Source organism: Leptodactylus fuscus, chromosome 3, assembly GCF_031893055.1.
Source record: "Leptodactylus fuscus isolate aLepFus1 chromosome 3, aLepFus1.hap2, whole genome shotgun sequence".
NCBI classification, from domain to species: Eukaryota; Metazoa; Chordata; class Amphibia; order Anura; family Leptodactylidae; genus Leptodactylus; species Leptodactylus fuscus.
This window is the reverse complement of record NC_134267.1, coordinates 56483889-56510892: the sequence shown is the minus strand read 5'-3', so window position 1 is coordinate 56510892 and position 27004 is coordinate 56483889. Positions and strand designations below refer to the sequence as shown.

The following is a 27004-nucleotide window of genomic DNA, read 5'->3' as shown; positions in this document are numbered from 1 at the left end:
GAGAGATTAGCCACCACCAAAGCTGTCTGGTTAGTGGCTTGTCCTGCTCCATCCTGTGAACACATGAACACTCTGCTGGGTGTGCACGTATATGGAGGGCGGTATTAAGACAAGAGGAGTATTGTATTTTCTCCAGACATTTTATTCCATTTGGCTGATTTTGTAATTGTGGGTGGATAACACATACATTGCTTGGTGGCAATGACTTACGCCAAGGTGGCTATTTATTTATTGGTGGCAATGACGTATGCCAAGGTGGTTATTTATTTGTTGGTGGCAATGACGTATGCCAAGGTGGTTATATATTTCTTGGTGACAATGACGTATGCCAAGGTGATTGTATTCCTTAGCTAATTTTACATTACTTTAATGTATTTTTCTTAAATCTCATATTCATTTTTTTTTTTTTTTTTAAATTCCAGGATTATCTCAACTGCATCTCAGACCAAACAAGACTTTCCTTAGGAGCAGAAGAGCGATCTGCCCTATTTGGAAATATACATGATATCTACAATTTTAACAGGTATGTTGTCACTTGATGGCATACATTTCATCTGGTATAGAGAGTTTCCCTTGATGAAAGGTATGATGAATGGTATTCAATATTATACATGATGAGGACGCCTTTATTTTTGTACTGGGAAGACCCTTGTCTTCATTGTATTGCATATCCAGCACTATAGTAAGAGTGTGCTTGGACATGTGACTCCACTCCAATAGCATGGCAATGCAAGCACAGTTCGATATAGCAGTCACGGTTAATATGGCAACATCTCTCACTTGTATTGCTCTTTCTAATGTTTTTTGTTTTTTCATCCCTCAGTGAACTACTTCAAGAGCTAGAAAACTGTGACAATGACCCGGTTGCAATTGCCGAATGTTTTGTGTCAAAGGTAACGTTCACAAAATCTCTCAAACTGCATTTTCAATAAAACCAAACTGAAAGCTGATTAAAAATTCTATTTATTGTTAAGAATCCTATGTTATATAATTGTTGAATAAGAGTTATAGGGTATTGTTTAATGGGGCAATTATTTTCCAGGATTTATTTACAGTAGTCCCATTGAACAGCATGGTCAGTCTCTATTGGGCCTGAAAGGACTGACAAAGGAGACAATAGATCACAATCTGTAGATGTCTGGACAGATGATGATCCAAAAGAGATATTTGTAGGAAAGTTTGTTCTTCGTACTTTGCTACATGTAAAGCAGATCATCACTACTGATGGGGATGGCTGAATTTTTGTATTTTTATACCCATACTATTTGCATTCTAGCATTTTTTTCTGTAGCCTAACAGGGCAGATAACCCTGCAGATAAGTCTATCGGGTGATCTATTGCATATTGGAATTGTCTAGTTATTGGGAATGAACGTTCCTAAAATCAGTAGTTGCAAATAATTGACCAGATAATAGGATCTGTAGAAGGTCCTTATAGGTTTAGCTCCTTCATCTATTGCTTGTACGCTTTGTGTGTATTCCTCAAACTGGTAAAAAGTAGAGGGTTTTCTTACTTGTCTTGCAATGAACTGTCCATTTCCTTCAGATACTTGTAGAATTCATGTGTCTGGCAGCTTTTCGCAATACAAGGGACACACCCAGAGAACTGGCTCAGCTTGCTAATATACATCATCATTTATGTGCTTTACTTTGTCAAACATAGGATTTTTTTAGGAACATCTTTTCTTCAGTAGATAGACTATCCCTGTTTCTGTAAATTTGTATGTGCTGCATATATTCTTTACATGATATGTTAAGGAAATAAACTTAAGGCATACCTATCTTTATATAACTGAGCTCCATGTTTTGTAACTTTTTTTTTTCGGTTTATGGTTTCTGTAATTTTTTTTTTTTTTTGTCGTGATGTAAAAGCTGTGACCTGAGCCAATCCGTGATCTTTCCAATATATGTGCTGTTTTACTAGTAGCAATGGAAGAATACAATGGTCTGTTAGTTTGAGTCTAGTTGGATTCATGAGCAGAGCACAAACACATCCCCTCAGGATGGCGATTGATAGCCAGCTGCTGTATATACATAGAAGCTTATCAATATGATAACCCTATGGGGAGGCGAGGTTAGCGCTATGTTCATGAATACAACTAGGTTTAAACTGTGACAACTGGGTGTGACCAACAGACTAAGACACGGCCTAGTCAGTGCTCTCCAGATCCGGGACATGCCTATTAGACAAGAGGAATCGTTTCATACATTTTTAGACAGAATAGCAAAGTGCAGATATCTAAGAGAAGATGTGCAAGAATACAAGTATATATGTATTTGTATTATGGGAATACAAGTATTTACTAAAGCAGAAAAGTCAGGAGCGCTCACGGGATCCACTCTTTCTGTCTCCTATTTACCATATTGCTACAAAAGGTTGGTTGGTGGAGTTATACTACAGTATACAGTATACTATATATGGAATAAAATAATTATATTACATGATTTCTTCATTTTCATAAAGGACACCAAGGGATCAGAAAGATCAAGTCATAACATTGTCTATGGCATCTTTTTCATCACCAGCCAGTATTATATGTTGTTCAAATCATTACCACTACAATAAAATGATCAATTATGTATAAATAGAAATATAGTATAACTTCTATAGCTAGAAACATAGTTTCATGTTCTATTAGGGGAGAGGAGTCTTCTCATTTTTGTATTCGACTGCTTCTAAACCTTGGGATGTTCATGTAGTTTCGACCACAAAGTAACCCCCATTGATCATTTACAAGTCATCCATTCTGGCATCATGTTCCCAATTTTAATCGCTGGCTTTATTAGCGACATATTGCATACTGGTGATGCCATTACTAATATGTCACCTATGCCTAAAATGTGCCAACTTATGCCAGTGATTTACTGCAGAGGTCACCTGACTGCTTCAGTTCCAGGCAGGCTAGTGGGGCTTGAGATGGAAGGGGGAACCACCTGCCAAAAAGGAAGACCATGGGTAAATGAATACACTTTTTTTTTATTTTACCCCATCACCACTAGCCCCTGGGTTTCCACCTTGAGCAGTGAACCACTTTAGGCGATACACCTTGTCCATTCAAAACCAGGAGCTGTCTGTGTAATACAGAAAATGGCAGGTCTTCTAGGGTCAATCTGGCCAAAAGAGGATGCTGAGCAGAGAACTCATCCCCCCCCCCCAAATTAACTCAGAATTCTCTATTATAGTCTATGACAATGGATTTTCTAAAACAGAAAACACCTTACTATCAAGTATGTTGCTTTTAAATGGTAGATTAAATTTCGCTGAAATATTACCCTTTTGTATCTCAGATCAGTAGATTCCAAGGTATTTTTCTCTTTGGTAAACCACACCTAAAATGTTTCATATGTTTTTTGCCCTTTAAACTCCTGATACCCGATGTGAAATATAAGACATACATTAAACAATATATTTGTTCTTTTTCATTTATCACGCTCTGTGCAGTGGTGTATGGGTATCTAAGAAACAAATGTATATGAAGTGTATTTGTATAGTGCTTATAACACTCCCTTAGCTAGCAAGACCAGAAGATTATGTTCTAAGATTATGCAAGTTATACATTGCAATATAAGCTATTGTACCACATTATGCTGCCAGAAAATACTTATATATGTAGCAACCAGCTGATATATATGAGGTAGGGCAATGGATAACTGAAGAATGGGAGTTATATAGAGAACACATTAAAACCTATCAGGCCCTGTAAATAACATGGTGTAAAGTGACTTTTCCATCTTAGAAATAAGAGCACTAGGATTGCTAGGATCACTTTGACTGGTGGCGTCCGACCTTTGGACCTACACTGATCCTAAGAATAAAGGGACTTCAGTGCTGAAACCTGTTGACTGGTTTTCCCTGCACATTGAGGCTCCAGCTGCCTGTACCAGGAGCTGCAACCAGCCCCATTCATTTAAACATACTTATGGCATATATTACATTAATAATAGTAGTAATAATAATAATAATAATAATAATAAATATTTATATAGCGCCAACATATTCCACAGCACTGTGCAATTAGTAGGGTTCAAATACAGACAGATACATAAAAAAGAACGTCATTTCACACAGTGGGACTGAGGGCCCTGCTCGCAAGAGCTTACAATCTATAAGGTAGAGGGGGTGACACAAAAGGTAGCAGGGGCGGCATTGCTTATACAGAGGTCAGACAAAAACATTATGCTTTGCTTGTTTGCTTGTTTTTTTTTTTTTCTTGCAAAACATGACAGTATTAACAGGGTTGTCAGAGATTAGGAAAAGGGGTCTGCTATTTTACAATGTTTATTTGACAGTTTGTCAATGGGCTTTGTCTGGTATTGAAGAGAATCAATCATATACAATACATATTAAATGGCAAAGCCTAATAACTATTTAATGCAAAATATGGAATCTTTTCATACCAAGAGAAATGATTTTTTTTTAGCAATAGGTCTATTCAATAGCTGTCGCCTTTTCCTCCCTATTTTCCCCCATGTACATGCTTGATTCGTGTGACTGTGCATGTGTTACCAATGGAGAGAAAGGAGAAAGACCACTTTGCTGGCAACTTACCTCCCCTAAGAACAAAGAATTAGTGTTAAAATTCAGCATACCATTCCTTCTCTCCCCTGACATCATCTGTCCGTGGAACATTGGGAGACCGCTATATACATTACACTGTTGGCCACTTCCACCAAAATAAATGGATTTGCCTAACTTTGCCTAAGAGTATGGAGGTCTTAATCTGAAGTTACGCAGCAGGATTGGTCTTATTAGTCACTCCCAAGGCTCTTTTAAGGTCAAAGTGAACACGTTGGCCAGGGCAACCTTGTAGTATTTTTGGGGAGATATTGGTTGTTCTTTATACATTTTATTTGCAGTGATAATAATACAATGAGAATGTAAAGCTTGGCAGACTTAAAATACAATTCCTTAAAGGGGTTGGCCACTTTCAGACCAATATTGACAAACAAATGTACAATAAAAAGATATACAATTTTCCAATATACTTTCTGTATCTATTACTCACGGTTTTCTAGATTTCGGCTTGCTGTCATTCATTCTGTTATTTCTAGAGGATAAAACTCTGAGCATGGTCATGTGATTTACGGTCCATGGTCATGTGATGAGCACACAGGTGCACTGCTGATTACCAGGCAGATGTCTGATTACTGTGCTGTGACTATAACGAGCGGCACCTGTGTGCTCATCACATGACCATGGACCGGAAATCACATGACCATGGACCGTAAATCACATGACCATGGCCAGAGTTTTATCCACTAGAAGTAACAGAATGAATAACAGCAAGCCGAGATCTAGCAAACCGTGAGGAATTGATACAGAAAGTATATTGGAAAATTGTATATCTTTTTATTGTACATTTGTTTGTCAATATTGGTCTGAAAGTGGCCAACCCCTTTAACTATAGATGGCCACATTTGTAACAACGGCATTTTTTCTAATGGTGTCAAGACAGTTCACTTTTGTTCACCATTTATATACATATCATGTGCACTACACTGTGACAAAGATTTGATGATCAGCAGATAACTGGATGCATATCCAGTTTTATAATATTGAAGATGTTTTATTGCATTTCTGTAGTCCTTTAAGATTTGCTCTTCTTTAAGGTGTAACAGAGGCTATTTTTGTACATCATTGCTTTGTTTTGTGTCTTCAGCCTGCATGTTTGTGTACATAGTCATTGGACAATAGATAACTACAGATAGGATTTCACTCATGTTTGTTTCTTTACCCCTTCTATCCATTAGTTGTTGGTGTTTTCTATACTGGTTTCTTTAAATGTTGTATATGTGGATGCCTATCTGTAAACTGCACCAGTGTTTCCTAAACAGGCTCTGTCTGGCTAGCTTGTTTGGTCTCAGACTTGGAGACCCTTACATGTGGAGGTGATCAGCTGAGTAGCGTCATACCAATGTTCTTTTCCACTCACTGACCCAGGTAGACCTACCGTCAATCCACTGAAAAATGAGCAAACACTAGTTTGTCATTGATCTCCTCTTTTATTTGGACATAAGTCAAAGTTTGTCGGTAGCGCGCACACTCATGTAAACAGGAGATACACTGCCAACAATATTCAGCTGTATGGGGATAAAAGAATAGAATGAACAATTAATAAATTGGTACTAATATATATTTTTCACTCGCTCTGTTTTCTTCAGAAATTGCATGCAAACACCTGAATGCCTAAATGCGCCCCTAAAAACCCAACCTTGATTTGTATAATTTAGTAATTTGTAATCTAGATCATCATATTCATGATCCCTGCACAGGTGGATTATAAACCTGATTTACGAGGCATAGGAAAAAACACATCAACTTGTAGGCACCATTTACAACAGAACTGTCTTAAATTATGACCCTTAACGTGCCCATGTTTTGGAAATTGGTGAAGGTGCCATAAAACTGCACATGTAACTAAAATTCTTATAAGTGCCATTTATAAAATTGCAGTCCCAAGGTGTGACTTATTGACACCACATAAGTAACGTAGCGCCTTAGAAAGTCTGCCCTGATGAGTTAATCAGATGTACATCTTAGATAGCTGTCTGTGCTTGTCTGGCTGACGGTACCGCCAGGCTCCATCATAAACAGGCACGCTTGATCAAGCATGCCTGTCTTACGAATGGGGAGTAAGTCAGTGTCACGTACCCTTTAGAGATTGCTTATTGGTACTGAGAACAAAAAGATCAGGTACATTGAAATCCATCATGCCTGATCTTTCTTTCCATCAGCATCTGCCATCAGAGGAAAGTTGGGATCTACTGGATGGTCACCCAAAAATTGGGATGTTCAGCTGGCATTAATTTAAAAAGTACACAGCCCATTTAAACTACTCAGCTTGCTCAAAACCGCCAACTATTGGTCATTGTATAGAGAATTATTAATAATAATTGTATAACTATTCTTTTCAGAGTGAAGAATTTCACATCTACACACAATATTGCACAAACTATCCAAGGTATGTCTGCCTCTTGTATTTTGACTACATGTATGGTGCCAATTTTGTGTCTGTTGTTGATTTTTGGAAAATGAACTTAAAATTTCTCTCAAGACATCTTGAAATTTCCATCATGCTCATGAGTTCATTAATTGTTATTACTTCAAGTGGTGCCCATGAGCAGGCTCCAGCATGTGTTGTGTATAATATGGCTTAGCGTACATTACATTAGCTTGCCTTGTGAGCATAAAATTTCAGTAGAGTGAAAAATGCCATCTATGGCTGACCTGTGTTCTTATTCATAGGTGATCATATATCAAAGCAACTGCTATACATCCTTGACTACTACACTTCATATAGTTGGTATTGTTTAGAAGGCTAGGGCTATGTTCCTATTCATGTTAAAGTCTCCACTGGGACCCTCCAGCGTTGAGTCCTTCTAAAATTGCAGATTCAAGCATGTCTTTTTCATCCGATGTTGGGGAGTTAACAACTGATACCCAACAGACCCCATTATGGTCAATGGTCCCTCAGAATCCATTGCTGTCCTTCATACCTTTTATAGTTTAATACAGTCTTCTTTTCCTACAATACACCAAGGATGGACTAAAGAGCGCAAATGTAAAACCATCGTAATATACTTGCAACGTAACAAACTACTATATATTTACAGGTCTGTGGCTGTGCTAACAGAATGCATGAGAAACAAGATCCTTGCAAAATTCTTCAGAGAAAGGCAAGAAGTTCTACAACATAGTCTTCCTCTGGGATCTTACCTTTTGAAACCTGTTCAAAGGATCCTTAAGTACCATCTGCTGCTGCATGTAAGTGATCACACGAGAGGTGCAGTTAATGGAAGATTGTTGATTTTTAGATATTTTTGCCAAATAAAAATCTAGACTAAGAGGGAAAGGCAACTTGGCTCCCGCTCAGTGACTAGGTGTGGCTGGCAGTAAAAGTCATGGTCTTGATTACATAGGCTCATGATTTTGATGACCTAAGGCAAGTCATTGTTTGCTTATTATTATTGCTAAAAGGTTTATGAAATTCTACCACCAATACTCTCAAGACAACGCCATATCTTTTGGCTTAGGGAATTATCATTTGTGTGAAGTATAAAGCAAGAAAAATAAAACCAGATAAAAGGATTGCCAGAAATAACATTGAATATTTTATACCAACACAATCATTGTTATATATTTTTTTTAATCTACTAATCCTGTAAGTCATGTCGTGCTACAGTATGGCATAGTACATATTAAAGTAAAATTAGAGATGAAAATAAAATATTTTCCCCACATTCAGTTTAATTGTTGGTGTAAATATAGAATTTTCCATTCAACTAAATGTTGGGACAGCTTTGAAGAGTTTTTATGTTAGGACCATCATTTAAAGGATAACTGGCATTGTACAGCACATAGTATATTCTATGGGACCATATGAAAATACTGAAAAATGTGTTTGTTTTTATTTCTTCAATGTTTCAGGAGATATCCAACCACCTAGATAAGGACACAGATGGGTATGATGTTGTCCTTGATGCAATTGACACAATGCAGCGAGTGGCATGGCATATTAATGACATGAAAAGGAAGCATGAACATGACATCAGACTTCAGGTACATATGTCTTTAGTATTAATTACTGTATATCTATATTGTAATGTTTACAGATTCCCCTTATAACTTTATAAACATTTTATATTTTTTTTATTTTTTTTAAGTTAGTATTGCTTAGCATTTTTGAGCTTTCCCCCTCCTCCTCCATCACCCTTGGTCACACAGAGGTTTTGCAGTGCTTTTATTTTGTAAAATGAAAAGAGAAAATTGATGAAATAAGCCTGACACAGAGCATATTGAATTTAAAAAAATAAATAAATAAATTGAAGCAAACAATTCCATGAAGAAAAAAATGCACCGAATGTAATTCATAATTTCTTATTGAATATGTAACGTGGCTGCAGTGAGTTTAAAATGTTTGTAAAAAATAAAACTGCAAAAAAAACTATTAAAAAGCTTGTGTGAGGCCAGATTATACAGATCATCCTCACAGCCGCGAGTCTACTTTCATACAAATTTGGTAGTAATTAGAGAGAGTTGGCACGAGGTGACTCAGCAGATTAGTGTTTCCAGCTTCCGTACATAATAATGAAGGTCAGCCGCAGTGAGATTCTCTATTTTGGTGGACACAAGGGTTCATGTGCTACAATCATTTTGTCAGATGTTGATCTTTATCAGGAGTGAATATGTCGGCATAGTTTAAACTAATAATATTTTCCATTGTCTTAGAGATTTTGTACTTGCGATCCTGCAAATATACATACGTTTTAATCAAATTATTCCTAAATCAGAATTTAATTACCAAAAATTAATAAAATAATAACAGCAATGGGTAATAATCCTTTTGTAAAAGAATAATGAAGTTGCAGAAATGCCTTGAATACCAAATTCATTTCTTCATTAGGACTGTAACACTAAAATACATAACCTTATAGTTTATATACTATATAAACATATATTATACATGTTAATACATGTATGTATTTCTCTCATGTATGTATCTATCGCTTATGTATGTATCTATTTCTATTTATAGATATATCAGTGTATATAGATACAGTCTTCCATAAGACTGCTGCAGCAGTTTAAGCAATTGCAGCAATTATGTGTGTGTTATACGTGTGTTATATGTGTGTGTTATGTGTGTGTTATACGTTATATATACTTATAACACACGTGTTCTACATATAACACATATGTAATTGCTGCAATTGCTTAAACTGCTGCAGCAGTCTTATGGAAGACAACAAAACCAATGAAATGTTATTGAAAAATGTATTTTCATTGTGTATTGCTATCTTCTGTGAAAAGCGTTGCAGCATACATAATACATTTGCATAATACACACATATATATGTGTGTGGGTGTTAGATTCACACACATATACACACACACACACACACACACACACACACACACACACACACACACAGTATAGCTATAGGGGATGTAGTGGTAGCTATCCCTACCGGGCCCAAATGGCACAAGATAGGTAGGGGCCCTGTTACAAAATTGTGCTGGAGCCCAGGGGCTTTAAGTTATGCCTCTGTACATTATATTCACCTATACACACATATATTCACACTAATGTGGACCCTGAATATGTGTGTAACAGATTTCATTGACTTGAATATATCTTGTACACCTGTATATACAATGATGCTGAACCATGCAATATGGCTTTTGATTTCTAAATTTTACTCTTGATGCCACCTTTAGGAGATTCAGAGCCTGCTCACTAACTGGACAGGACCAGACTTGTCAACGTATGGAGAGCTAGTATTGGAGGGCACGTTTCGTTTCCAACGAGCCAAGAATGAACGCACTTTGTTTCTGTTTGACAAGCTGCTCCTCATCACAAAGAAAAGAGACGACTCTTACACATACAAAGCCCATATCCTGGTAGGTCAGAGTTCTGAAGTGTTGGCCGTGCTGCATCTCATTCATTGGAACAAGATTTCCTTTGTGGCAGTCTGACAGCTTCGCAATGATTCACTGGTCACATGCATTTTGTGACACACTTGAAAACAACTATTAGTAAAGAAGACATGACAGAAGCTTGTGTCAGAGATTCTGGACTGTTACTAGGGCATGCAGATCTCACAGATATGTTAATATACATGCTTAGGATTCTCCTTGTATCTACTCTAAAGTGAAATGGTTCCCTATGTAACCCCTATAACTCTAGAACACAAAAGTTATTAGAAGATTATAAATTCTTTACATGATAGACCAGTGTTACGAGCTTCCTGCCATGTCAAAGCCAGTAAAACTATGATACAAATGCACCATAGACCTACCCTAGAATGGTTTAAAGAGGATGCCCTATTAAAGACAGCCCCTTTAAGAATGTCACCCCTAGGACAATGGATGACACCCCAGGGACAATTGAATTCTGCCCCTGACACCCCAAGCAAACAGCTGATATTGCTAGTGAAGCATTGGCCAGCCTGGCACTTCTATAGCATTATATGTCATTTACATAAATTGCTGGCCTGAGTCCATCACAGCAGGAAATGTTCCTACAGAACATTTATTCTTTATTCTGATCCAGAGACAGGACTCTAGCCAGGTTCCCACTCTAAGGCTTTTATATGTCTAATATGGCACAGAAACAAAAGTTATCCCTATGCTACCTTGTATCCATGCAGTCAAATGCTAGCTGGCGAGTGATATTTGGGAGTGCTAAGGTTTCAGGGAGTACAGCTTGAGAGTTGTCTTTGTGTAGTGCTATTATATAACCATGAGATGTTTCCAGAGTATTCAGTCAGTAGATGCCTTCATGGCGTACACTACATTACTGAGTTTAGTGTTCTTATGGAGTGTAACTGTTCTGTGAGTGTCTTCACAAGGTAGTATACATCAGTGAGTAGGCATGTTCTGAAAGTAGCGTATAGCAGTGAGGAGGCATCTTCACAGAGTAGTGAGAAGCGTACATCAGTGAGGAGGCGTCTCCACAGACTAGTGTACATCAGTGAGGAGGCGTCTCCACAGACTAGTGTACGTCAGTGAGGAGACGTCTCCACAGACTAGTGTACGTCAGTGAGGAGGCGTCTCCACAGACTAGTGTACGTCAGTGAGGAGGCTTCTCCACAGACTAGTGTACATCAGTGAGGAGGCGTCTCCACAGACTAGTGTACATCAGTGAGGAGGCGTCTCCACAGACTAGTGTACGTCAGTGAGGAGGCGTCTCCACAGACTAGTGTACCTCAGTGAGGAGGCGTCTCCACAGACTAGTGTACATCAGTGAGGAGGCGTCTCCACAGACTAGTGTACGTCAGTGAGGAGGCGTCTCCACAGACTAGTGTACATCAGTGAGGAGGCGTCTCCACAGACTAGTGTACATCAGTGAGGAGGCGTCTCCACAGACTAGTGTACATCAGTGAGGAGGCGTCTCCACAGACTAGTGTACATCAGTGAGGAGGCGTCTTCAGAAAGTAGTGTACACCACTGAGGAGGCGTCTCCACAGAGTAGGGTACATCAGTGAGGAGGTACAGTATCTTTTATATTTTCGTATACATCAGTGTGGGATCTTCCTGAACTAGTGTTTATCAGTAGTTGTCTTAATAGAGTACTGTACATCAGTATAGTATTTTCATGGACTAGTGTACATCAGTGTTCCCATTGTGTACTATTGTACATCAGTTAGTGTTGTGTCTTAAGGTAGTGAAGAATAGTGAGTAGGTGTCTTTTTGAAGTCATGTAAATCATGGCGTACTGTAGAACAGATAATGCAGTGCCCTTAATTGCTGCACCTCATCTGTTACATTTAGAAAGCACATTAGATGATAACTTGCTTGGTTTCAACATAACATATCACCTAAATCAAATTTTGATCAGAAAATAGCATTAATGTGTAGGTATTATGTATAGCCGCTATAACCTGTACTTATGTTTCTTGTCTCCTGCAGTGCTGCAATCTAATGCTGGTAGAAGTGATTCCCAAGGAGCCTCTCAGCTTTAGTGTCTTTCATTACAAGAATCCAAAGCTCCAACACACAGTGCAGGTAATTCTACTAATGCAAGCCTATGTGACATATGAGATTGAAGGCTAAAAAGACTATTGTTCTAGAATATCATCTGTTGGAAGTCGAGAAGAAATGACAAATAACACCATTGTGCTTTTTCAAGTCCACCCATAAATGCACATTGTACCATAAATAACAAAATTCTGTGTTGATTAATTTATTAATGACCGTTTACAATGCTCAGAGCTCTGTTTTCCTATAGGGAGTTTTTGGAACTTTGTGTATTCTCTTTAAACACATTGAGCACAGTAATAACTCATTTATGTACAGTGTATATATAAGGTGTGTTCCAGCCCAATTTAAGCACTGACTACAGCTCATCCTGTTGACCCTCTCATTGTCTTAATTCTCCTGATCAAATATTAATAGTCTATCTTAAGGAGCAGCAACCAGTCCTGAAGCACCACATTAATGCACCAGTAAACAGACAGTACACAGACGATAGAGGAGTACTTCAGATGTGATTGAGTAATAGAAGTAAGTATATAATGGAATCCTTATCTATTATTTTGTCAGGCCAAGTCTCAGCAGGATAAGCGACTGTGGATTCTCCACTTGAAGAGATTAATTCTAGAAAACCACCCAGCAAAAATACCAGCAAAGGTAAATGGACTATGGCGGCTCATGAAAATGTCCTGTTGACCAAGCTATTTGAGGAAGATACGTATGATGGTGTTACTCAATGTTCTTCTGTGCCTACCTCAGGATAAATACTGTATTTCTAACATGGCTTCACTATGGCACCTGTCTTTACTAGGAAATACTAATTATAAAGGAACTAATTTATTGAATGTAATGAGAAATTGCCAAGTGCAGACTGTCCCTTATGAGGATGTGTCAGGTCTTACATGTTACATTAAAGACTCTGAAATTTGGGGATTGTTATTTTTTGAGGACTGCTTCATAACATTTGCTGTAAAAAGCTTTTATTATGAATATATTTTTCAATGTAACATACTTGCCTTTTGTAAGAGCAGAATATTACAACTAAAGGTCCGCAGTATCAGTAGCCAAAACAGCGTCCAAAAATTTTTGTGCCTGTTGGTTAGAAGTGTCAATGAAAGAATATAGAGGACTTATACTTACGAGTCTGTTGTATTTCTTAGTAGAGCACTTTCACCACCTTCAATGACTACCCTGAGGGACAGGAACTTTATTGTTGGCTCTAGATCATACTGCATACTTGGAAGGTGGGGGGATGGGAGGTCGGTATGGATTGGCCAAAATTATTAACTTGGGCCCGATTAGATAACAAAGTTGTCTGCATTCATTACAGAATATTCGTTGTCTGCTAATAAATCTGGTGATATTCTGATGAAAAGTGGGTCGATATAGAAAAAAAAAAAATCTATACTTTAAAGTGATTTTTCTGCAGCCCTCTGCTGTCATAATTCCAGGCCTTTACCATCCTTAATAATGAAGACCAGATTTTAGATAGATAGCTCCGCTAAAAATAATGGATTACATGCTGTGAACAGCAAAACCAGCAAGACTTTTCTAATACATAGTTTTAGCTTTAAAATATTAATCTAAAGATCATTTTGTGGTTCTTTTAATCCTTATTCTGATATATAACTGTGAATCAGTGGGATACAGCATTATCCTGTACAGGCATTCAATTGCCTAAAATAACTGCATTCCAATATTGCTAGCACTCTGACATGGTGAGGAACACAGTATGTTACTGCCATCTAGTGGTAGAAATACATGCATGCAGTTGACACATTATGAATCAAGACTGTGCCATTCCGCCAGGTTTCTGTCCTCAGCCCCAGCGAAACTGTACAGGGGACGGCTTACGGCGTTCAGCTTTAAAACCCAATCATTTGAATGGGTTTTTAAAGGCAACCGCCGGTGTCCACCTGCGGCCTCTCTGCGGGGAAACCAAAAAACAGTCTTCCTGTGAAGAGGCCGCAGGCACACACCAGCAGTTACCTTTAAAAACCTATTCAAGTATGAACGCCTCCTCATGTAGTCAAATTATTTGTATTATTGTTTATACTTTATATGAATGTCTTTACATTGTTGCTTACTATTGCAAATATTTTTCATTTCATATGTAGGCAAAACAAGCAATTTTAGAAATGGACGCTATCCGTAAGTTCTTTTTCGTTGCTTCTATTCTGATTTGTATTTTTTATGCATTTTAAGATGGCATGTAATCTCAGTACAGTCACTGTTGACATATTGCTAGGTGTTTGCCGTGCTGAAGTTGCCAACAATTACTAGAATAAAGTATTCACAGCGCTAGGGACACACCATGCCACTTCATCTGCTACTACTAGTTTATTCCAGCAATAGGTAGAGATAGCAGAGGTCAGACCCTCACCAGTTAGACATTGATGGCATGTTTTAGTAATATGCTCTCAATATGTTAATAGAGAATTACCCTTTAGAGCTACATTTTTATAACTAGCCACTTCCCAGAAGTACTGTGGTGTCCTATTAGGATATGGGAACAGGCTAATTTGTAGCAATTCTGGTAAAATCCGCTGCAACATTCTCATGTGTTACATGCAGATGTTCAATAGATTTACTGCAGATTTCAATATACGCATTGTTACAGATGAAATCCACAATGACACTCCATGGGATTTATGCATGCTGCATATCTGAAAGTCTACTGCATGCTTAATTCTGATGTAAATTGCTGAGGTTTGAGGTGCAGAATTTGTACCAAAAAATCCTCAGTAAATCTGCAACATACGGACCTAGGAAATGAGGACATCATAGTTGGCGTTGTTTGCTCTTCTCTTGGAGGACCCAGCTTATCCATGCATGTCACCAGTATTATTTTGGAAGTATAGTCTAAGATATTTTCTCTAGTCTTGGCCCCTTATAAACTGCCATCTTGTCTATGTATAGCATTACACTCATTTAAAGCAATTCTGCTGTTCAATTGTAGATCATCCAGGATTTTCTTATGCTGCAGAAGGAGAGAAAAAAGCGGCATCAAATGTAAAGGAAGATCTTGCCTCAGGTAGAATCCGGAGAAAGTCTGGTAAGTGTTAAATGGTCGCTGTTATTTCAATAAACTTTGCATAAAGTAGTAGTATTGATGAATATAAGAAACTTTGCGATATACCTTAGCAGTGAAAAATGCTTTCTCCTCCTGTCTATCCCTGCTACGCTGATTCATTCACTTTGAAATCTCTGCTTTAATCATCTCAAGTCTTGACTGACTGTAGGTTACATGTATCAGATTATACATTTCTATAGAAGTCTATGGAAAGGGGAAGAATAAACAGTAGCTAAGGGAGACCGATAAGGAGATGTGTTTAGGTTGATGCTGGAGCTAAAACTGAGTTTTCAATCATAACCAAAGCACATTTACTTGTATCAGTAAAGATCAGTGTTTCTCTTTATGACCTGCATGGTCCTTGGGCTGTTTGAGTGAAAGAGAGATGCACCGTAGTAGGGAGCATTCACACGGAGTAACGTCGGGTGTGTATCACAGCCGTACACGCCGGTGTTACGGCAGACTGCCGAACACTTCCCATTCACTTCAATGGGAGCGCTCGTAACAGCGGCGTTCACGAGCGCTCCCATTGAAGTGAATGGGAAGTGTTCGGCAGTCTGCTGTAACGTCGGCGTGTACGGCTGTGATACACGCCCGGCGTTACTCCGTGTGAATGCCCCCGTAGAGAAGGTTTTCCTCTACATACTGTGTGCAGAATATGACAGCTAGTCTTCACCTACAAGGTCAGGGAGAACTGCAAACTACAGTAAACTGGTCACATAGTGCCAGAAAAAATGTTGCTCATCATGTGCATACAATAAAACTTATCCCAAAATGTCACCAGAAATTACATCTATGCATTAAGGAATACTAAGGATCTCTCTGTTGTCTCAGTTACAAGACAGGATTTTGGAAAATTCATCTTAGAGTATAATCAAAGCTTTTGACCCATATGATCCATTGACATCTGTTATCTGTAATAAATTGTCGGTGATGACCGTCTATGATCCTTCTTTGTCTGTCTTCAGTAAAATCAATGGAGTTGATATATACAGGAATGTTTTACAGTTTTCTCTAGAAGTAGGAATATGCATTAAAATAAAAGGTTAAAATAATCTTTTGGGAAAGTTCATAGTAAAGGGGCTTGAAATCTGAATGCGATTATATATCGGATCTTACCCATAGCTATTATTGCTGCCAATAGGAGAGACACTAGTAGTACATAGCACCCAAGGACGCTGTAAGCAGCTGTTCTATCATTCTGCTGACAGCTGGAGGAAAAGAACAAGGATTTCTGAACAGTATTTTTCTGCCTGAGCTGTTTTTCAGCTTGAACAGAATATGGCTGTTAGCTTCTTAACTGCTTCTAACTTAGCAAGCGCTGCTCTATATCACTGCCTCAAGGCAAAATCCATTCGTTTTAGTAAAGTAATGATTTTTGTACATGGTATGTCTGCCTAACAGAAGCATATGTTCTAGTACAGGCAGTTAGCCCAGTACAACAAAGCTCTACATTACATTACTTGCATTAATCCAGCAAATCTATTTATGCAAGTAAGTTATTATGCAGCAATGAATGTGTGGGGAATAGTATTGAGACGTAGGCTCCATTACTGAGAATTAAGGCTGCGTTCAGATTTGTGTTGGAGGCTCAGTTCAGAGCCTCGAGCGCAACTTTGTCTAAAACTGTGGTCAAAAAAAGTCCCCCAAGCACAAAGTTATCCAGCAATACGTACTGCAATCTATTGGAGTAAAAGGAAACTTTTAACAATATAATTAAATTGTTTTTCAGAACCTTCATCCAACATAAATAAAGTCATGAAACCAAACGGTAGGTTCAAACTCAGTATGTACATATGTTTAAGGACACTAAGCTGTCAGACATAAGTTTTTTTAATTTTTTTTTTCATTTATTGACTTTGTCTATATTTATTTTTCAGACATGAGCCCAGACGTCCAAAAGGTAAATTAAGAATATACACACAGTATATACATTAACCAAGTATTCTTTGCAAATTTTGAAAGAGCTTAATTTTTTAGATATTTAGTCACCATTTTCATAATATACTTTTATTATCCTATCTAATTTTCTTTTGTTATAAATTAGGCTGTAACATTCTTTGTAGCAATCCTCTAGCTGTTACTAAGGAAAGTCTGTACACTTTGGTATGGACTTGCGTTTATCAAAGGGGAAGTGGTCACTTCAAATGGCTGCATTTCCGGTTTTATACCACTTAGAAATGGTTCTGGTATCAAGAAAGGTGAGATTCTCAAAATTGAAGTACTAGCTATAACAACCCAAGATATCACTAGTTAAAAACATAGTTGAGAATTTGAACTTAAAGGGATTCTATCATTGGGAAGACTCATTTTTAACTAAGCATATATTTGCATAGCCTTTAGAAAATCTATTCCACACATACCTTTTGTATGTAAATCCCTTCAGCCATTTTTTAATTGACTCACTTTTATTCACATGCTAATTAGCCAGCAACAGGCACTGGAAGTTCACTGAGCACTGTGTGCTGTGTGTACACAGGGGGAGGTTGATAAGTCTGCAGCAGCCTGTACTGTACACACAGCAGACAGTGCTCACTAAAACTTCTAGTGCTGATTGCTGGCTAATTAGCATATAAATAAAAGCGGGCTAATTCAAAAATGGCTGAGACGATTAACATACGAAAGATATGTGTGGAATAGCCTTTCTAAAGGCTATGCAAATATATGCTTATTTAAAAATGAGTTTACCCAATGATAGAATCCCTTTAATATACAACAGTTACTTCAAGCTGCATATAAAATCACATTCCTGACTTGGTAGCATAATAAAACGGAGAATCTCCGCTTCATGTGATACCAGAACCATTTTTCTAAATGGTATCAAACCGGAGATTCAGCTATTTGAAATGACCCCTTTGGTAAATGCTTCAGCTCGACGTGTTACAACGAGTACATGTGTACAGACTGTCTCACCCTGGCAATACCTAGTTACAGTCTGTTTTCTATTTTAAAAAAAAGTTTGGTAGGTTAATAAAGTATACTACAAAAATGTTCACCACACATCCACTGACATAAGAGTAACAAAAAAAATAAAACGGGAGTTACACTTAAAGCAATTGTGTACATTTATTTAGCGTTTTGTGGTCTCTTTCTTCCCTGCGGTTTATTTATGACGCATTAGCGTAATTTTTTCAGTAAATGAGCAGTGTAAAAAAAGTCCATCATGTCAATAAAAAAGAGACATAGTGCACATAGTCTAACAGGGCGCATCTAAACGAACACATGTACACAATGCTTAAAAAATAGGTGCGCTTGCATCATAAATGGACACCACATAAAAACCAGGCTAAAATAAGTGCACCTGCAAAAAATAAGGCAGAAAAGGGGGACATGATAAATAGCCACCAATGTGTCTGTGTAGCCACCCAGTGTTCATTATGTGAACAGCAGCTTGTGAAGAGGGGTTTTCTTAGCATGTGTGATAGCTTATTGAACTGTTATCATGAGAAATGCCTAAAGGGGTTGTTCAGTTTCAGACCACTGTTGAGAGATAAATGTTATTATTTAGATAATATAAAGTTATACAATTTTCCAGTATACTTTTTTTTTTTTTTTATCAATTCTTCACGTGTTTCTAGATCTGTGCTCTCATTCATTCTCCTTCATTCTTCCAGTGTATAAAAATCGGTCCATGCTCATGTGATATACAGTCCATGGTCATATGATGGACACATATGTGCACGGCTCATTACCAGGCAGATGTCTGATTACTGTACTCTGACTGTAAAAAGCTGTGCACTTGTGTGTCCATGGACTGATTTTGTCCACTATTGATGACAGCAAGCAGAGATTTAGACAACCGTGAGAAATTGATACAGAAAATTGTATAACAATATTTGCCTGAAAATGACAACCCTTTTAACTAAAATCAAGCTAAAATAAGGGTGGACACATCTGTATATGTATTATCTCAATATAACATGATCCTGTAACGTCATCATGAACGGTTATGTATTAAGACATGATCTGCACTAGTGTAGATATGGGTTGCCATGCTGTATTTTAAGTCTTAGAATGTAATATAATGTAATATAATTACAGCGTATTAGCATGCAGGGCAATTTGCTTTGTCAAGCGGCTAAACTAGGATCAAGGGATATGCTCCTGAGCCCTGCAATGAGAAAAACAGTGATGTCTCATGGTGCCAATACAAGCAACTCACAGGAGTTCTTCCAGCATGCCTATGGCAGTGAGAAATTGCATCTCAGACCTGGGGAACAGACGGATGCCGATGATGAAGAGGATTCTGAACAGGTTTGTACTATTTATATTTATGTACTTGCATCTTTTTTTTTTTTTAAAGAATACTGTGTATATTTGGGGTGTGCCTATCATGTGTTTATATTCTGATATAATTTTGGTTATAACATTTACATTAGTCATACAAGTCTAATTTCACATCTTCACAGCACGGGTCTCATCAGAAGGTTAAAGGAGGAAGAAAGAGGTTAAACAGCCGGTCCTCGGAGAATGTGGAGAAACGTAGAAGTATTAACCTCAGCTTATGCGACAGTGAGGTAAGTGTGTTTTATTGGTAAGTTTACATTGTAGGAGAATTCTAATACTTAAGCATCAGCTATATTCAGTTTGTCTCCATACAGAGTTGCAAATAATCACAAATGAGAATCTAGCCAATTGTAGCAGCACAAATGCTATGATATTCATTCGTATCCCTTGTATTGATCATGACTCATGCGTAATAAAAGATGGTGACATCCCAACACCTTCTGAAATGGTATAATCTGTCACAAACCCATGATTATTAGAGATGAGCGAACACTAAAATGTTCGAGGTTCGAAATTCGATTCGAACAGCCGCTCAATGTTCGTGTGTTCGAACGGGTTTCGAACCCCATTATAGTCTATGGGGAACAGATACTCGTTAAGGGGGAAACCCAAATCCGTGTCTGGAGGGTCACCAAGTCCACTATGACACCCCAGGAAATGATGCCAACACCTCTGGAATGACACTGGGACAGCAGGGGAAGCATGTCTGGGGGCATCTAACACACCAAAGACCCTCTATTACCCCAACATCACAGCCTAACAACTACACACTTTACACACTCAATACCACCTCTCTGACAGTAGGAAAACACCTTGAAACATGTGTATTTGGCACTTGCAGTGAGGAGAGCTTGTCACCAGCAGTGAATTTGGCCCTTGTAGTAAGTTGAGGTTGGCACCAACATTTGTTTTGAAAATCAGGGTGGATTGAGCCTCTAACCAGCAGAGTTTGGGCAAATTCATGGTGGAGGGAGCCTCTAAAAACCCCAGTTTGGGCAAATTCATGGTGGAGGGAGCCTCTAAAAACCCCAGTTTGGACCAATTCATGGTGGAGGGAGCCTCTAACCAGCCCAGTTTGGACCAATTCATGGTGGAGGGAGCCTCTAAACAGCCAAGTTTTGGGAAATTCATGGTGGAGGGAGCCTCTAACCAGCCCAGTTTGGACCAATTCATGGTGGAGGGAGCCTCTAAACAGCCAAGTTTTGGGAAATTCATGGTGGAGGGAGCCTCTAACCAGCCCAGTTTGGACCAATTCATGGTGGAGGGAGCCTCTAAACAGCCAAGTTTTGGGAAATTCATGGTGGAGGGAGCCTCTAACCAGCCCAGTTTGGACCAATTCATGGTGGAGGGAGCCTCTAACCACCCCAGTTTGGACCAATTCATGGTGGAGGGAGCCTCTAAACAGCCCAGTTTGGGCAAATTCATGGTGGAGGGAGCCTCTAACCAGCCCAGTTTGGACCAATTCATGGTGGAGGGAGCCTCTAAACAGCCAAGTTTTGGGAAATTCATGGTGGAGGGAGCCTCTAACCAGCCCAGTTTGGACCAATTCATGGTGGAGGGAGCCTCTAAACAGCCAAGTTTTGGGAAATTCATGGTGGAGGGAGCCTCTAACCAGCCCAGTTTGGACCAATTCATGGTGGAGGGAGCCTCTAAAAAACCCAGTTTGGACCAATTCATGGTGGAGGGAGCCTCTAACCAGCCCAGTTTGGACCAATTAATGGTGGAGGGAGCCTCTAAACAGCCCAGTTTGGGCAAATTCATGGTGGAGGGAGCCTCTAACCAGCCCAGTTTGGACCAATTCATGGTGGAGGGAGCCTCTAACCAGCCCAGTTTGGACCAATTAATGGTGGAGGGAGCCTCTAAAAAACCCAGTTTGGACCAATTCATGGTGGAGGGAGCCTCTAAACAGCCCAGTTTGGGCAAATTCATGGTGGAGGGAGCCTCTAACCAGCCCAGTTTGGACCAATTAATGGTGGAGGGAGCCTCTAAACAGCCCAGTTTGGGCAAATTCATGGTGGAGGGAGCCTCTAACCAGCCCAGTTTGGACCAATTCATGGTGGAGGGAGCCTCTAACCAGCCCAGTTTGGACCAATTAATGGTGGAGGGAGCCTCTAACCAGCCCAGTTTGGACCAATTCATGGTGGAGGGAGCCTCTAAACAGCCCAGTTTGGGCAAATTCATGGTGGAGGGAGCCTCTAAAAAACCCAGTTTGGACCAATTCATGGTGGAGGGAGCCTCTAACCAGCCCAGTTTGGGCAAATTCATGGTGGAGGGAGCCTCTAAAAAACCCAGTTTGGACCAATTCATGGTGGAGGGAGCCTCTAACCAGCCCAGTTTGGACCAATTCATGGTGGAGGGAGCCTCTAAACAGCCAAGTTTTGGGAAATTCATGGTGGAGGGAGCCTCTAACCAGCCCAGTTTGGACCAATTCATGGTGGAGGGAGCCTCTAAACAGCCAAGTTTTGGGAAATTCATGGTGGAGGGAGCCTCTAACCAGCCCAGTTTGGACCAATTCATGGTGGAGGGAGCCTCTAAAAAACCCAGTTTGGACCAATTCATGGTGGAGGGAGCCTCTAAACAGCCCAGTTTGGGCAAATTCATGGTGGAGGGAGCCTCTAACCAGCCCAGTTTGGACCAATTCATGGTGGAGGGAGCCTCTAAACAGCCAAGTTTTGGGAAATTCATGGTGGAGGGAGCCTCTAACCAGCCCAGTTTGGACCAATTCATGGTGGAGGGAGCCTCTAAACAGCCAAGTTTTGGGAAATTCATGGTGGAGGGAGCCTCTAACCAGCCCAGTTTGGACCAATTCATGGTGGAGGGAGCCTCTAAAAAACCCAGTTTGGACCAATTCATGGTGGAGGGAGCCTCTAACCAGCCCAGTTTGGACCAATTAATGGTGGAGGGAGCCTCTAAACAGCCCAGTTTGGGCAAATTCATGGTGGAGGGAGCCTCTAACCAGCCCAGTTTGGACCAATTCATGGTGGAGGGAGCCTCTAACCAGCCCAGTTTGGACCAATTAATGGTGGAGGGAGCCTCTAAAAAACCCAGTTTGGACCAATTCATGGTGGAGGGAGACTCTAAACAGCCCAGTTTGGGCAAATTCATGGTGGAGGGAGCCTCTAACCAGCCCAGTTTGGACCAATTAATGGTGGAGGGAGCCTCTAAACAGCCCAGTTTGGGCAAATTCATGGTGGAGGGAGCCTCTAACCAGCCCAGTTTGGACCAATTCATGGTGGAGGGAGCCTCTAACCAGCCCAGTTTGGACCAATTAATGGTGGAGGGAGCCTCTAACCAGCCCAGTTTGGACCAATTCATGGTGGAGGGAGCCTCTAAACAGCCCAGTTTGGGCAAATTCATGGTGGAGGGAGCCTCTAAAAAACCCAGTTTGGACCAATTCATGGTGGAGGGAGCCTCTAACCAGCCCAGTTTGGACCAATTAATGGTGGAGGGAGCCTCTAACCAGCCCAGTTTGGACCAATTCATGGTGGAGGGAGCCTCTAACCAGCCCAGTTTGGACCAATTCATGGTGGAGGGAGCCTCTAAACAGCCCAGTTTGGGCAAATTCATGGTGGAGGGAGCCTCTAAAAAACCCAGTTTGGACCAATTCATGGTGGAGGGAGCCTCTAAACAGCCCAGTTTGGGCAAATTCATGGTGGAGGAAGCCTCTAACCAGCCCAGTTTGGACCAATTAATGGTGGAGGGAGCCTCTAAACAGCCCAGTTTGGGCAAATTCATGGTGGAGGGAGCCTCTAACCAGCCCAGTTTGGACCAATTCATGGTGGAGGGAGCCTCTAACCAGCCCAGTTTGGGCAAATTCATGGTGGAGGGAGCCTCTAAAAAACCCAGCTTGGACCAATTCATGGTGGAGGGAGCCTCTAACCAGCCCAGTTTGGGCAAATTCATGGTGGAGGGAGCCTCTAAAAAACCCAGCTTGGACCAATTCATGGTGGAGGGAGCCTCTAACCAGCCCAGTTTGGGCAAATTCATGGTGGAGGGAGCCTCTAAAAAACCCAGTTTGGACCAATTCATGGTGGAGGGAGCCTCTAAACAGCCCAGTTTGGGCAAATTCATGGTGGAGGGAGCCTCTAACCAGCCCAGTTTGGACCAATTAATGGTGGAGGGAGCCTCTAAACAGCCCAGTTTGGACCAATTAATGGTGGAGGGAGCCTCTAACCAGCCCAGTTTGGACCAATTAATGGTGGAGGGAGCCTCTAACCAGCCCAGTTTGGACCAATTAATGGTGGAGGGAGCCTCTAACCACCCCAGTTTGGACCAATTAATGGTGGAGGGAGCCTCTAACCAGCCCAGTTTGGACCAATTAATGGTGGAGGGAGCCTCTAACCAGCCCAGTTTGGACCAATTAATGGTGGAGGGAGCCTCTAACCACCCCAGTTTGGACCAATTAATGGTGGAGGGAGCCTCTAACCAGCCCAGTTTGGACCAATTCATGGTGGAGGGAGCCTCTAAAAAACCCAGTTTGGACCAATTCATGGTGGAGGGAGCCTCTAAACAGCCCAGTTTGGGCAAATTCATGGTGGAGGGAGCCTCTAAACAGCCCAGTTTGGGCAAATTCATGGTGGAGGGAGCCTCTAACCAGCCCAGTTTGGACCAATTAATGGTGGAGGGAGCCTCTAACCAGCCCAGTTTGGACCAATTCATGGTGGAGGGAGCCTCTAAACAGCCAAGTTTGGACCAATTCATGGTGGAGGGAGCCTCTAAAAAACCCAGTTTGGACCAATTCATGGTGGAGGGAGCCTCTAACCAGCCCAGTTTGGACCAATTAATGGTGGAGGGAGCCTCTAACCAGCCCAGTTTGGACCAATTAATGGTGGAGGGAGCCTCTAACCAGCCCAGTTTGGACCAATTCATGGTGGAGGGAGCCTCTAAACAGCCCAGTTTGGGCAAATTCATGGTGGAGGGAGCCTCTAACCAGCCCAGTTTGGACCAATTCATGGTGGAGGGAGCCTCTAAAAAACCCAGTTTGGACCAATTCATGGTGGAGGGAGCCTCTAAACAGCCCAGTTTGGGCAAATTCATGGTGGAGGGAGCCTCTAAACAGCCCAGTTTGGGCAAATTCATGGTGGAGGGAGCCTCTAACCAGCAGAGTTGGTGGAAATCAGGGTGGAGGGAGCCTCTAACCAGCAGAGTTGGGGGAAATCAGGGTGGAGGGAGCCTAGTATTAGCAGAATTGTGCAACGCTTATGGTGGATGAGTATGAGGATGCGGAGGAATTGGAGAGGTTGAGTACAGACATGGAGTTTCATGTTGGGGTGCTTTACACAGGTGGGCACAAAAATGACGGCTCTACCCAGTGGTGGTTCATTTTTATCAAAGTGAGCCGGTCGGCACTCTCAGCTGACAGACGGGTGCGCTTGTCAGTGATGATGCCACCGGCTGCACTGAACACCCTCTCAGATAGGACGCTGGCGGCAGGACAGGACAGCACCTCCAAGGCATATAGGGCAAGTTCAAGCCACAGGTCCAACTTCGACACCCAATACGTGTAGGGCGCAGAGGGGTCGGAGAGGACAGGGCTGTGGTCGGAAAGGTATTCCCGCAACATGCGCCTATACTTCTCACGCCTGGTGACACTAGGACCCTCCGTGGCGGCACTTTGGCGAGGGGGTGCCATCAAGGTGTCCCAGACCTTAGACAGTGTGCCCCTCGTTTGTGTGGACCGGTGAGAACTTGGTTGCCTACTGGAGGAACTGCCCTCCCTGCCGCCAACGTCACATGCTGGAAACATCTCCATCATATTCTGCACCAATTGCCTGTGGCAAGCATTGATGCGATTGGCCCTCCCCTCTACCGGAATAAAAGACGAGATGTTGTTTTTATACCGGGGGTCAAGGATAGCAAAGATCCAGTACTGGTTGTCCTCCATGATTTTGACAATACGCTTGTCGGTTGTAAAGCACCCCAACATGAACTCAGCCATGTCTGCCACAGTGTTAGTTGGCATGACTCCTCTGGCCCCACCGGAAAGTTCAATCTCCATTTCCTCCTCATCCTCCATGTCTACCCATCCGCGCTGCAACAATGGGACGATTCGAAGTTGCCCGGAAGCCTCCTGTATCACCATCACATCATCGGACAACTCTTCTTCCTCCTCCTCCTCCTCCTCCTCCTCCTCCTCCATTAAACGCAGTGAAGCGGACAGATGTGTGGACCTACTCTCCAGCTGTGACGGATCGGATGCTATCCCTAACTCCTCTGTGTGATCTGAGTTATCCCTGATGTCAATCAGGGATTCTCTCAGAACACACAAGAGCGGGATTGTAAGGCTCACCATCGCATCCTCAGAGCTCACCCTCCTTGTGGACTCCTCAAAGACCCGTAGGATGTCACAAAGGTCTCTCATCCATGGCCACTCATGGATGTGAAACTGAGGCAGCTGACTTTGTGGCACCCTAGGGTTTTGTAGCTGGTATTCCATCAAAGGTCTCTGCTGCTCAACCACTCTATTCAACATCTGAAACGTTGAGTTCCAGCGTGTGGGGACGTCGCACAAAAGCCGGTGTTGTGGCACATGCAGGCGTTGCTGGAGAGATTTTAAGCTAGCAGCGGCTACTGTCGACTTGCGAAAGTGGGCGCACATGCGCCGCACTTTCACCAGTAGCTCTGGAACATTGGGGTAGCTCTTTAGGAAACGTTGCACCACTAGGTTGAAGACGTGGGCCAGGCATGGAACATGTTGGAGTCCGGCAAGCTCCAGAGCTGCTACCAGGTTCCGGCCGTTATCACAAACGACCATGCCTGGGCCCAGGTGCAGCGGCTCAAACCATATTGCCGTCTCATCGAGGAGGGCATCCCTCACCTCGGAGGCAGTGTGCTGTCTGTCCCCCAAGCTGATCAGCTTCAGCACAGCCTGCTGACGTCTACCAACGCCAGTGCTGCAACGTTTCCAACTCGTAGCTGGGGTCAATCTAACAGCGGAGGAGGAGGCGGTGGCGGAGGAGGAGGCGGTGGCGGAGGAGGAGGCGGTAGAGGAGGAGGAGGAGGGGGGTGTTCTTCTCGTGTCCCTGCCAGGAATGTTAGGCGGGGAGACGAGGTACACCGGGCCAGTTTGGGAAGCAGTCCCAGCCTCAACTACATTCACCCAGTGTGCCGTCAGTGAAATGTAGCGTCCCTGTCCGCATGCACTTGTCCACGCGTCGGTGGTCAAGTGGA

General features: G+C 41.4%; 1 protein-coding gene across 1 annotated transcript in view; it reads left to right on the top strand.

Annotated features, from left to right (window-relative positions):
• Positions 1-27004, top strand: part of PLEKHG1 (pleckstrin homology and RhoGEF domain containing G1) — a 176177-nt gene that overhangs the window by 136745 nt on the left and 12428 nt on the right. Inside the window, exons 4-17 of the mRNA XM_075267625.1 lie at positions 423-523; positions 824-893; positions 6915-6961; positions 7614-7764; positions 8428-8559; positions 10219-10401; positions 12412-12507; positions 13045-13131; positions 14592-14625; positions 15434-15529; positions 17280-17318; positions 17428-17450; positions 19589-19801; positions 19957-20064. Of these exons, the coding sequence (XP_075123726.1) occupies positions 423-523; positions 824-893; positions 6915-6961; positions 7614-7764; positions 8428-8559; positions 10219-10401; positions 12412-12507; positions 13045-13131; positions 14592-14625; positions 15434-15529; positions 17280-17318; positions 17428-17450; positions 19589-19801; positions 19957-20064 (1380 nt within the window). The remainder of the gene's footprint in view (positions 1-422; positions 524-823; positions 894-6914; positions 6962-7613; positions 7765-8427; positions 8560-10218; positions 10402-12411; positions 12508-13044; positions 13132-14591; positions 14626-15433; positions 15530-17279; positions 17319-17427; positions 17451-19588; positions 19802-19956; positions 20065-27004) is intronic.